This window comes from Taeniopygia guttata, chromosome 7, assembly GCF_048771995.1.
Source record: "Taeniopygia guttata chromosome 7, bTaeGut7.mat, whole genome shotgun sequence".
NCBI classification, from domain to species: Eukaryota; Metazoa; Chordata; class Aves; order Passeriformes; family Estrildidae; genus Taeniopygia; species Taeniopygia guttata.
Window position 1 is genome coordinate 8,157,896 of NC_133032.1, and position 12,571 is coordinate 8,170,466.

The 12,571-nt window shown below is 46.4% G+C and overlaps 1 protein-coding gene across 6 annotated transcripts in view; it reads right to left on the reverse strand.

Annotated features, from left to right (window-relative positions):
- Positions 1 to 210: 210 nt before the first annotated feature.
- The window catches only part of MRAS (muscle RAS oncogene homolog), a 38,022-nt gene continuing 25,661 nt past the window's right edge, over positions 211 to 12,571 (reverse strand). For all 6 annotated transcript variants that reach the window (XM_030277238.4, XM_030277240.4, XM_072932031.1 and 3 more), the window contains 4 exons: positions 8,809 to 8,962; positions 5,539 to 5,638; positions 4,176 to 4,255; positions 211 to 1,153 (listed from right to left, as the gene is read on the reverse strand). In XM_030277238.4, coding sequence (XP_030133098.2) covers positions 1,054 to 1,153; positions 4,176 to 4,255; positions 5,539 to 5,638; positions 8,809 to 8,962 — 434 coding nt within the window. In that variant the 3' untranslated portion in view covers positions 211 to 1,053. The remainder of the gene's footprint in view (positions 1,154 to 4,175; positions 4,256 to 5,538; positions 5,639 to 8,808; positions 8,963 to 12,571) is intronic.

Here is a 12,571-nt window from a genome sequence, read left to right on the forward strand (position 1 = left end):
GTGTGAGATGATCCTGGGAAAAGCAAAACAATTAATCTACCCACGAGTGGCTTTGCCGGGAAAGGTTAAGGCATAATAGAGTGATTTAGATCACGCCGCTGTACATGCATTTATGAGTAAGAAATTCAACACCCAAATAACAAATTCAGTTCAGATTTTACTTCCTTTCTCCCTTCCCCTCCACCCCCCTCCCCCAAAAATGACATACCCTTCCATTTGTAAATTACTTTAATTTAAATACTTCCAGGTTAACAAAATGTCTTAAGTTTGACATGTCCGAAGTTACAAAACAGAAACAAAACCTCTTGACAAAAAGTAAGAAAAAAAATATATAATCCAAGCCCAAACCTCCTTTCCTAAACTGGAGTTTATGGTCTGTGAGCTGGCAACCCTCCAGAGTCTGACACAATGTCTGGAGCACCCAGAGCAGCTGGAATTAATTTTCTTCCTCCAAATCTATGCACTTTCATATGAAGTTGTGTTTTGGCACTGCCGCCCAAGAGAGTCCAGTGCAAAAAATCTAAGCCTGGCCGTTGTTTCTTTGCAACCCAACACTTGCTGAGCAAACAACAAAAAGGAAGAAGAGGACAAAAAAAATTAAGAGAAAGAAAAACCCTTTCCCTTCCCCCACACATACACAGAAAACTGTACCAAACAGGGGGGCTATTCAAGGCTGTTAAGAAATGGGTCACAAAGAGAAATGTTTGCAGATAAAACCAACACTTTTTTTTTTAACTTTGGCCTTTTTTTTTTTTTTGTTTGTTTTTATAAACATCATGGAGGCCCCTGGAAGATGCTGGGGATGTTTGAGAGTTGAGGTCCTGCCGATCCCTTCTGCCTCCCATTTGCACAGCTCCCACGCTGGCCCTACGTGCAGCCCCTCTCTGGGGTCCGGATCCTTTGAGCCGCCTGCTCCGAGTCTGAGCCGCCGTGGGGAGCCCGGGGGGCCACGGGGCCCTGTGGGCATCAGCATCGAGCTGTGGCTCCTTGCCTGGGCTGGTGGGGGGTCAGGAGGGAGGAGGGAGGCATCCAAGGCACTCCCAGGGTGTCCCGTCACAAAATCATACACTGGAGTTTATGGGAGCCCGTGGCTCTGTCCCCTCGCCATTTGGTCTTTTTCTTCTTCTTCTGGCTTTTCTCTGGGATCTGTTGCCTGTTTTGGGAGACAGAGAAGAAAGCAGGCAGGTGAGGCATAAGGCTGGGCTGGATCCAGAGCCCTGGGCAGCCTGTAGAGCAGCACCTTGGTGTGCATGTGCATGTTTGCATACAGATCTCCATGTACCCTTCCAGCACTGCATGGCTTTTGATGCCACACAGCTGAGAAGGCCTGGCCTGCATTCTTCAGGAAGGAGGGAAGAAGCCATTAAGGCTAATAGCAGGGATGTATGTCCTGCCAGGGCACTGTGCCTCCAGCTGCCCACGGTGAACTGCTGCCTCCTCCCCTGCCATGGGGGCTGCTCTGGGAAACAGGGATGCTCTAAGTGATGCAGCCATCCATTACACTGCTGACACTCAGTAGGGAAGGGGATGAGAGAGATCCAGAGAGCACAGAGAAATACTCTCTTCTGCCTTTCAGCTGGCATTGCCCTTAGCCAGCTGCACTGATGCAGACTTGGTGATGGAGGGGAGCTAAAAAATAATAAACCAAAAATTGAGTTTGCTGCCAAAGGGGCTCTGGCTTCCTCTGGTGTTGTGAAGAGCATCAGCGCACAGAGAATGAGCTGACCCCAGAAAGATGTCACTGGCTGTCTGAAATCACAGCCACCAGGAACACACAGCTGAAAGCCCTCCTGCAGTATGCCCTGGAGCTGTGAGCAGCGTCTGAAGCATTCTGTTGAGGGCTTCTCCCTGTCCAGTAAAGTGAGGCACTGCCCAAATGTGTGTTTGCAGCTGCACCCAACTGCAGCAGCTACTCTGGCAGCCCAGCAGTGCAAATCCAGAGAAGGCTCTGTAGCTCAAACACCTGACAGGCAGCCTGTAGATGCAGATTTTAGTGCAAGATAAAACATACAGACACCAGCAGCTTCCGTAGATTCAAACCTGAGCATCTGAGCAGTTCAAAAGCAGCCTCATGTCATATGCCAGGTATTAAACCAAGTGTTCATACCAAGTAATCCAGACCAGGATGAGACATCACTGGGGCATAAATCACTATGGCTTTAGCTGGTGTTTCTCTTATAGCCTCAGCTTCCAAATTCTTGCAACCACCTGAAAAACTCAGCCTTGACTAGTAAGACTTTTTCTCAGTGAATATGAAGGCTGGAGGCATGAAAAAGATAAAACTTTAAAGCTCAAAACTACAAAAATTAAATCCAGAAAATACTTTAAATCTGGATAAACACTAAGTGACCACAAGCTGTTCACACTCTTCTGGATCCATTTTAGAGATCCAGAAACCACACCCTGGCTCAAGGCTTCTGCTGTGACAATTCCTGTGTGTGCACTGCTGCAGCATAAAAGGGGCATCAGGAAATTTAAACCATCTATTGAGTGGACTCAATCACCCCACTTCTTTCTGGATTACTTCCAGACAACAGTTTATTGCATGAAGCTAAATAAATAAACTGGAAATCAGCCAAGTGCAAGGAGCACAAACAGTGAACCCTGAACAAGCATCCTCACCCTGAGAGCTCACAAGGGCTCTGAGGAAGCCCTTCATTTGCAAAGCACTTTGTAAACGACAGTTATCAGGGAGTTGAAACTTACATTTTATTTGAAAAAGCTTACTTGAAAACCAGAAAAACAATACTTGATGGGTGATGCTACCCTCGACTGTGGACAGTTTTTAATGCCCAAAAACCAAGCAAAGATGCTTTGTTGCCAATGACCAGCCAGATCACACAGCGTCTCCCTGATGACTAAACCTGAGTTCCAGCTCTTGTGAACATTTCTGGTGCCCTTGACATCACAGGCTGGCAAGGACTTTCACAGTAGCTACTCAGGAAACTGAGGTGTACCACTTATTTTTGAGGTTATGGAGTGCATTTTCAGGGCTTGAAATTAGTAATGCCTCATTACAATACCCCTTTCAGCCTGCCTAGAGCTGTATTACGTGGAGAAAGCAAACAAAGCCTTTCCATCTTATTTTTGGCTGCTTTCCTTTCCTGCAGAGCAGAGTAGATGGTGGTAAAAGCTTGCTGCAACACAGAAGTAATATCTAGGCAGCTAATACTGAGTTAGAGAACAGTTGGGAAAGAGCTTGGGGCACTTCCAACTCAGTTCTCCAAAGACTTTCTGCCCTCTGCTTTTGAGACATGTGGGAAGAGTGGGCAGTACCATCTGGTTTTGATGGAGGCTGGCTTGAGGCTTTGCTAGGATATTCACAAGTACAGATATGCTGTGAATAAATGCCTTGTGGTTTAATTGCCGGGCGAGGCACTTTGACTGCATGGCAGGAAGGAGAGTGATTTCAGCTCAGCGCCCTCCCAAAACATGAAAAATGAGGGCCCAGAAAATCTGGCAGACAACTAGTGCCAGAAAAACAAATCTTCTCAGAGAGAGCTGAGGTTATCAGTCGAGATGCTGGGATGTGTGTGCAGCTCTTTTCCTGCAGGGGAGCTGGGCTTTGGGAAGGCAGTCCCTCCCTGCTGGCAGCCAGAGCAGGGGTTTGCCTGGAGAGCGCGCGTTTGCCAAAAGGCAGCTCATGCCAAAACTGGGAACAAACCTCTGCACTCTGAGAAAACCTGGGGCTTAGCCATTAGGTCATGCAGTTTCTCATACAAAATGCCTTAATTTTTTCCATTTAGTGAGCACAAAATGTTAGAAGTCACCTACAACATTAGAATTTTGTGGATTTTTTTGCCAGTCCTTTTTAACTTCTGGCAAAGCAAGACCTTGAGAGGACAAAACTAGGAAAACCAAATTACTGGTCCAGAGCTTTCAATGCTAGCCTTTTAGAACTGATCATTATAGTAGGCTTTGCACTGTTAATTGAATTAAAAAAAATTAATGATGGCCACAGCTACTTCTTACTGGGGTTGGTACTGATGTCTTGCGTGGGTAGCTAAGTGCTAGTAACATACCTAAGCAGATACAGGACAAGAAAGTTAATAAACATCAGAAATAACCTCCCCTCAAGAAAACCTGCTCCCCAAAAATTGGCTCCTGACTCTCTGGGCCGTGACTCTGCACATCCCATCCATGGGCAGTAAGGAAGGGGGGAGTTTGCAGCTTACCTTATTACCCTCACGAGATCATGGAAGGCCTTGTCCACGTTCAGAGGTGGGTCCTTGGCACTCGTTTCTATATAAGGAATCTGGAGGAGAGAAGTGTATCATGAAAGAGATCAGTGATAATACCAGTTTTAAACTAAAAAGCCTAAAGGCTGGAGAAATGGGCTGCTAATACCATGGAAATGCAGGTAAACAAAATGTTGCCATGACACTGCTATCAACACCCTCACACTTGCAGCAAGGTCAGGGACTGCTTACAAAAGGTCTGGAATAAGCACCAGGCTAAACAGCTGCTGTCGAGCTCTGGGTTAGGGGGAGAATAATCCAGACTTCATGTCGTCAGATGTTCTCTCCCCCTGAGCTGTGCTCACAGACATGAAAATAGCCGAAGGTTGTTGAAAGACCATCACTTGCCAAAAATTCTTGCTTGCCACATTTTATTGGGACTACTGCATGAATATTTCATGACTACAATTCCCCTTCAGTGTAAAATGATCTTCCCCTTGAAAGTCTGACAGCCAGATGGGGCCTCCTAGAGTGCTTGTCCAGCACACTGGCAGATTTATAAAACTGCCTCTGATAAGGTATTTTCATGCATGGCCTTTTCCAAGGCGTGTGTATACAGATGGACACAACATGCTGTGCTGCAGTTTAGGTGTTCTGGCTCTGACAGAAACCAGATTCCGTGGGGAGGGGAGGGAGTGAACCTGCCCTGCCAAACTCCCATCGAGGTTTGCTCAGAAACCACCACAGCTTGTCCTTTAGGCACAGCAAGCTTCCAAGAGGTCTCAGGCTTGTTTGCCTTTAACCTTTCCTTCAGTTCCACCTCTTAAGGGAGTTGTTGTCTCCCTCTGGGTATTCAGGGCTGCTGGCATTTAGAAGTCATTAGTGGAGCAGCATGTGATCTACACCCATCTAAGACCAATTTCTCAGGCTAAACTAACAGCATGAATAATGCAGAGCTAAGATGGTGGGCCAGATTTATATAGGCTTAACAACCCTGTAAACTTCATTATCTTGAACAAGCTCAGGCACCTGGATATACCTCCTAAAACCTGACTCTGCCTTTTCAGTCCAGGGAGGTGCACTTTCTTCTGTCATCCTGAACACTTCTCACCACTTTCAGACACCTTGTATATAAATCTTAGTGATTGCCACAGCTCTGCTACAGCCTGGTGCACAGCAGAGGTTCTGGTTTCAGTGATGATTTAGCCCTACTGAAAAGAAACTGCATAGCTGCTGCTTTGTAGTAGTGAAAAATGTGTTTAAAAATGTTTAATTGTAAGCTTTAATTCAGCTCCTAATGAACACAGCTTTCGATTCTGAAGGACTTTCAATAACCCATTAAATAATCCCACAAACTTACATTATGTTTTGTTGCCATTTCTCTCCCCTGTTCTCTTGTAATTTTCCGTAAGTGCATTAGATCAACTTTGTTTGCCACCAAAATCATTGGAAAAGACTCCCTGGAAAAAAATCAAAACCACCACCCAATTATTAGCAGACTACAACAAAAATTATGAGCATAAATTTCACTTTTTGATACTGATATAATCTAACATTTTCAGCTACAGGCATACCACATATGTGTAAAGAAATAAAAGAAAAGCCCCAGGCTGTGCTATACATATGTTCATATTGTAAAAATTTACTTGACAAGTTGCATGCATGCACACATTCCTTGTTATTTGTAGGGGCCTCAGGAACTTATTGTCACATTTTTGCAATGCCTGATGATAACTAAGCCTGAAGATCTAACTGGGACTAGAAAGATTTAGAGAATTAGACAGAAAATCAACTGAGACATAAAGACAGATCTTGGACAGGAGACTGGGACTCTTTTGTAGCAGTTAAGGCATCTCAGTAACTGCTTATCTTGGCAAGATACTGAGGGATGATGGAAGAATTGGAATAATTTCATTCCTGGTCATCCACTGAGAGCAACTGTGGGGAAAGAAAGATGGACTCTGGGAGCCGGCGCTTAGAGGGGCATCAAATGGTGGAGAAAATGAGTGGAAGCAAAGAGATGCCCATCAGATGTTACCCCAAGACAAACTGTGCTTGGCAGTGGTAGCTGGAAGGAAGCTGGGAGGAACCAAAGAGGTTTTTTAAGCTTCCACTGCTATTACCTACCTTCTCCTGTTTCTAATCCCAGAAAAAAATACCAAACCCATCTCCCTCTGTAATAATACACAGCATTTCCTTAACTACCAGGCATGTACATGCCTGCCTTCAGCCACCACCTGAGAAGAGATCCATCTATCCACAGCATGTCCTGTGCAAGGCTCTCCCCCTCTCCCCCTGCAGAAAGCTCCACTGTTCCAGCGATAAACAGAATCAAGGTTGGGAGCCATGGGAGGTGTTGGCAGTGCCACTGTCTCCTCTGACTTCATGAAACAGAGTAATCAGCTGCTGCAGGACCTCTTAGCCACTGCTAAGGGAGGAGGTCCCTTCTGATCACTGACAGTTACTGCAGTATTGGTGTCTTATATTTAACTTTAAGCCATCCTAAATGATCCCAGTGCTCTCTGCTGTAACAGACCTGATTTTACTGGGGTAAGGAGCAGCTGGCCATACTCATTTCTGTATAAAACACTTCTCTGGTAACTCTGGATTTTAAAACAGTTTTTCTGGGTCATTATTCATCAAGATGATAAGAGCTCCATCTTCCCTCTGGCATGTTGCCCCATTGCTCTGGCTGGAAAAATACCGTACTGCACTCTGCATTTTAAATGAATCTTAGGGTTATTCATTCTGATAATGTGACTGTGATTTAATGTTAATACCTGAGCATTGATATATCTTGACTCTGATCCTTCTGGAGAAAAATATTTGCTTGTCTGGATTATTTGATTGCTTTTTGGCTTGCAGGACATTGATTAGAAAGGTATTACTTTTGGATGGTATCTCATTTGCCTTGTTTACATCAGGCATAAAACTCTATGGGGACTTTGTTCCCTATTGTAAGCTGTGCAACTGCTAGTTGGACAAAACTGCAACAGTTGGAAATTTTACTATAATGAAAGCTGTGGAAAGAAATGGGAGGAAGGCTTTGAATAGCCCTGCTAACACAGCAGCCTGCAATTCTTTTGGATTTTAAGTTGCCAAAACTGCCTGCCAGACTGCAAACCAGGGTGATGCTCTGTTCCTAGTTACCTGAAGATTTGGCAGGAGGGGTTTTTTTACTCGTGCTGCTCCCACTGCTGCGATTTTCTGCCCAAGCTCAGGTTTTGGATGAAGCATTAATACGCTGCTCACGCTTGGAGCGGCGCTGAGCGGGGAAACACAAACCACCTCCCCAGCCCGTTTCACTTCCTGCCGCTCACACGCTGCTGCAGCGTTTGCACGGCGGCCTACGGAGGGTAACACTTCGGTCCAGAGCAAACACTGAACACCGCATCTTATTTTCACCAAGGTAAATTAGATAAAATCAGCATCAGACTGGGGCAGGTTACAGGAAATTCTGTCCTCTCTCCAGCTTTTAGAAACAGATTTACTTTGCCCCAAGCTAAGCCAGTCAGTGCTTAGACTGCTGTGATCTGAGAGGCTGACTGAGGGACTGACATTCTTCTTCATTTAAATGAAATCAGAGGGTGGTTTTTCCTTTACTTTTCACTCTTGTGGGCCACACTTTGGATGCTTTACTGGAAGAGCTGTCAGCTGTGAACCTCACATGATAGGAGTCCACCCTTCCTGTGGGGAAGTTATTCAGAGCTGTGAAAGGAAGCCAGCAACAAGGCCCAAACCCTCTGGTGACTTTTCTTGATGACTTCCATAATTAAGAGTCATTATGAACGGAAGAACTAAGTGTTTCAAAGCTGCAGACATATAAGGGCTGAATTCACACCCCACCCAGTGAGAATGGATCCACTGCCTCTTGAAGCAGGGTGGGAAGAGGGAGTTATCTTGGAGATAAACCAGCAGCTTCCCCTCACTGTGCCAGGACACATTTATTTACCATGACTAAACTCCCAGTGCTACCTTCTCCCCTGCACATGCAAGGAGGAAAGAGGCAACCTCTTTTGCTGTCTCACCAGGCACAGACAGATGTTTTATTCTGTGTAATTGTTTACTGCAGAGCACAGTGCATTAACCACATTACATTGCTAATAAGAAATACAGTTCCTTCCCAGCACGAGTTTTTTCCCCTTCAAGACACTTGTTCACCCCCCCAAATAATGCAGGGCCTTCAAAGGTGCGTTTGGCACAAGCCAGGGATAGGAAGATGGTACCAGGACACATGAAATAAGGAGGGCCGAATGCTTGCTGCCTCCCTGCTGGTGATCCCAAAGTGCCTGCACTGGGCACAGAACATGCTTCCCCCTCTTCAGAGCTGAGCTGGTTACCTTCGGGGGTGTCTGATCTCTCTTTCTCACACTGCTCTGCCAGGCCATTCTGGCAGAAGTTTCTCCCTTCCACATACATTCTCATTCCACTGTAACACTACTGACCCTTTCCACACTGAAAGCGCTTCATGCTTATTGAAGTAAACTACTTCTTATTCACCACACTGAGATGCACATAAGGATTTGTCTCAGGACACCCCGAAGGCAGGAGCTGGGGTCAGAGGTGCAGCCATGCCCCCAGGACGGTCGGCAGCGTGGCGGCTCAGGCAGTGCTGGCCCGTGGCACCCACCTGTCCTTGACTCTGAGGATCAGCTGGTGGAAGCGGTCCACGTGCTCGAAGCTGGCCTTGTCTGTCACCGAGTAGACGATGAGGAAACCATCTCCAGTCCTCATGTACTGCTCCCGCATTGCACTGAACTCCTCTTGGCCTGCAGTATCCAGAACTAGGACAGAAGAGACAAAGGTTTTTAATTACTGTGGGGGACCTGTAGCTGCTGGCACCACCATGTGTCCTGTGGCCTTTCTGCCTCTGCTAGGCTTCCTCAAAGACCGTAAGATGTGATGAAATCAAGTTGGATTGACAAGGGAGTTTCTGTCCCAGTCCTCACTCATCCTTATATGCCTAAGTTGGGAGCAGAGGAAGATGACTGTGTGGATTTCATTTTCCTTTTCCAGTACCAATACAGATCACTGAATTTGGTAGAGTTGCTCCTCTGGTAAGATACAGCTCAAAGGATTTCAGAACCCTCTCAACTTTTCCCCCTCCCAGAAAAGAAAACCCAAGACTGGAAGATAAGCTAAAAGCCAGTTTAAATGTCTGGGATAACCTACAAAATGCATGGTGAAGCAGAGCTGTGAGACAACCCAAAGGAATAGTTACAAGCGTTTTCCTTTTCTCAAGACCTGGATATTATTTCTAGACAATTTTATCCTTTCAGAGTGAGACTTGGGGACCTCCTCTTAAATATTTAGTCCCAAATGGTGTGCTGATAGTAAGGAGGTAACTAAAACAGATGTAAAAGCTTTAAGTACCTTGCACATCCAATACAGTGATCACATTTCAGTGAATGCTCAAATCCCCTAAAACACCTCAGTTGTGACAGCCACCCAGATGCTGTTCCCCACTAGATTAAACTTAATGGAATCATAACTCATTAGTTCTCCATGGATCTGTCTTGCAGAGGGTCCCATCACTTGTAGAACAAGCTACCCCAGCCACACACAGCAGTGCCAGTTCCTGAGCCCCAGCTTTGTGCACAGCCAGGATTTTGACTGGCAGGAGGAGGGTACAACAGGAGTTCATCAGTTTAGGCTAAGCCAATACAAATATGGGGTGCACTTGAAGGGCATCAGCTGCTCAGAAGTACTAATCCTAATGCCTCGTTGCACCCCAGAGGCAAATGTGGAACCCTCATGATGACTGGAGCATTTTCACATCCCAGTCAACTGGGCTGGGTGGGAAAATTGTTTTGCCTCTGCTGTAAACATGGTAAAACTGTAAAGCTGTGGTGTAAACATCTGCTGCCCACAAGTGATGGGGAAAGCCCAGCATAGCCATGGATGGAGACAGTGGCAGGAGAATACTGCTGACAGAGCAGCAGGGCTTGATACAGGTTTGTCTAGTCTGAGCCGACCCACAGACCCCGCAAGGTGTTCCCTGTAGGGGAAGTGCTCAGGCTGCCCCAGTTTCCAGATGGGGCCATGATAAAGACCACTTTGCTGCATCAGCACAGGTGGACACGCTGCACATCACAGCACACTTCATGAGCCAGCCACACACCTCCACTGCATGTCTGGAGGAGAGACAGCTACACTGGAAGACCTGGAGACCTTCCTTGGTGCTGACAGGCCCTTTAAAGCCTTCAGCCTCATTTGTTCTCCTTCCTTAACTGGTGTTGAATGTCTGTTTTCATGAGCTCTTAAGGTAAAAAGGGCTTTCAGGCTCTTGCAAAGACCCTTAGATTTAGGCTTGTTTGCCAAGATTATTGGAAAGTCACCTAAATCTCTTCACAGCCTTTTATCCTGCTCCTCCTCTCTAAATCTAGGAAACAAGGGTCTCAGCTCAAAGACATTTCAGCTATTCTTAAGGACTGTACAAAGAAAAAGAAAAAAAAAAGGAAATAGAAAATCCAAAGAGACTGCTGCGTGTGCTGGTAAATTTCTATGCCCTGGGCAGAACTGCTACCATGGAATAAGGCCAGGACTCTGAAGCTGGGACAGAAGAGGAAATTAATCTCTCTTACCTGCCCAACCTGTATGGAGAGGCCGGGCTGCCCTCATCTGACTCCTGCAGCAGCTAGACACGGTGTCAGGGCAGGGCTGAGAGCTGACAGCCAGCACACAAACCCAGCTTGTGGTGGAGTGGGAGAGCTCCCCACTGAGAGCCGAGCCCTCCTGCCCTCCCTCCCCCTGAGGTGCCCCAGCACAAGCTGTGGGCAGGAAGGTGGAGATGGATGTGCTGTATCCTGCATGGTAAGTTGCTTAGGGACTTCCCCTTGCTCTGGCACATTTGCAAACTTCTCATGAAACACCTAAGGAGCATCCAGCTCTGCCTTTGTGCCCATCAACCCATCCCCAGCTGCTGGCCCTCCAAAACTCTGCATCTGCTGGGAGAGGGGGCAAGCCCTGGTGGGGGCTGTGGGGTTACCCCACTGCATGGGGCTCTCCTACCTTGCCTGGATCTTGGCCATCACACTAAACACAGGCAGAGCTGCTGTGTCAGCAGCTGCTAGTTAGAGGGAATTCACTTGCAGCATTGATAAAAAGGTAAGCAAGTCCAGGCAGCATTTAAAATGGCAATTTGAAAGTGCAACTAAAAGACACACAGCAAGTGAAGGTTAAGGTTATTCATACAAAATTAAGCATTGTGTAGATGACCAGAGAAAGTCCTTGTCTTAACTTTAAACGTGCTCTTCATCAAGGCAAACTCCCCAGCCTAACATTTCTGTGCTTTGTGAATTGTAAACAACAGAGGAGAGGGATCTGGATCCTCTGTAGGCAGGAAAGGACCCCACCCTGAAAAGCATCAGCACCGAAAAAGGGCCAGATGAAAGTGGCTTTGCTTGTGGCATCTTATGGCATAAAAGCTTCAAGAAAACTCCTACCCATAGAAATGGGAAAGTAGCAAGGAGAAACCTTGGGAGGGGGTAACTCAGAAAGTGATTGGCTTCCCAAAGGGATGAGAAGATTTAGCACGTTAGCCAGCATTCACCTTCTTTTAAAGTTCCTGTTTCTACAGACAGGATGCCAGAAGACAAGAAAGAACCATGAGTAGAGAACTGTGAGCTGGTACACTTTAAACCACCAGCAGCAGATAAATGCCAGCATGGAAACAAGGACCAAAGCACAGTGGGTTTCTCCTACCTCATTCTTCCAAAAACTGAAATCAGACTCATCGGCTGCACAATGCATTGCCAGAGACTTCCAACAGAAAACTTAGTGAAGTTCTCACAAATGTGACCAAAGAAGCAAGGAGCTTTATGAAAGCTTTTGGGTATGCTGAAGGAGAGAGAAGCCAAGGATGATCTATGATGCAGGAACAGACATCCAAAGAGGGCAAAGCCATTTAGAGCTGTCATGAGACCAGCTGGAGACTAAACTAAGAGCAATTAGGCTGTGAGAGCCCAGCAGGGAGGTCTCCTGCTTTGCAGGTAAGAGGTTGCTGAGTGAAGAAATGGCCTTTTTGACTTTCTAGTGGATGTGACCCCCAGCTGCTGTGATGAACTCCTTGCTAATTAAATCCTGCCCCTTTAGAACTCTCCACACCATTTTCCTCTGAATCCTGGTGGGTTATGCAAAAGTGGAGCTGCCTACAGAGCACTTCTGAGCAGGCACAGGAGCCCAGGAATACACAGGAATTTATGGTCCAAAATAGAAGCCCTTGGTGCTTCAAGGTGTACCATGTGGCAAGGTCTCTGCAACTGACTGCGCTCCAAGTGCCCATCCAGAGACAAAGGCACTTGGTGAATCTAAACCAAGGACAGAGACACACTGTGAACTCTAAGACAGCAATGACATTGCTTTTTCTGGAGCCTAGGCTGGATTCAGTTCAA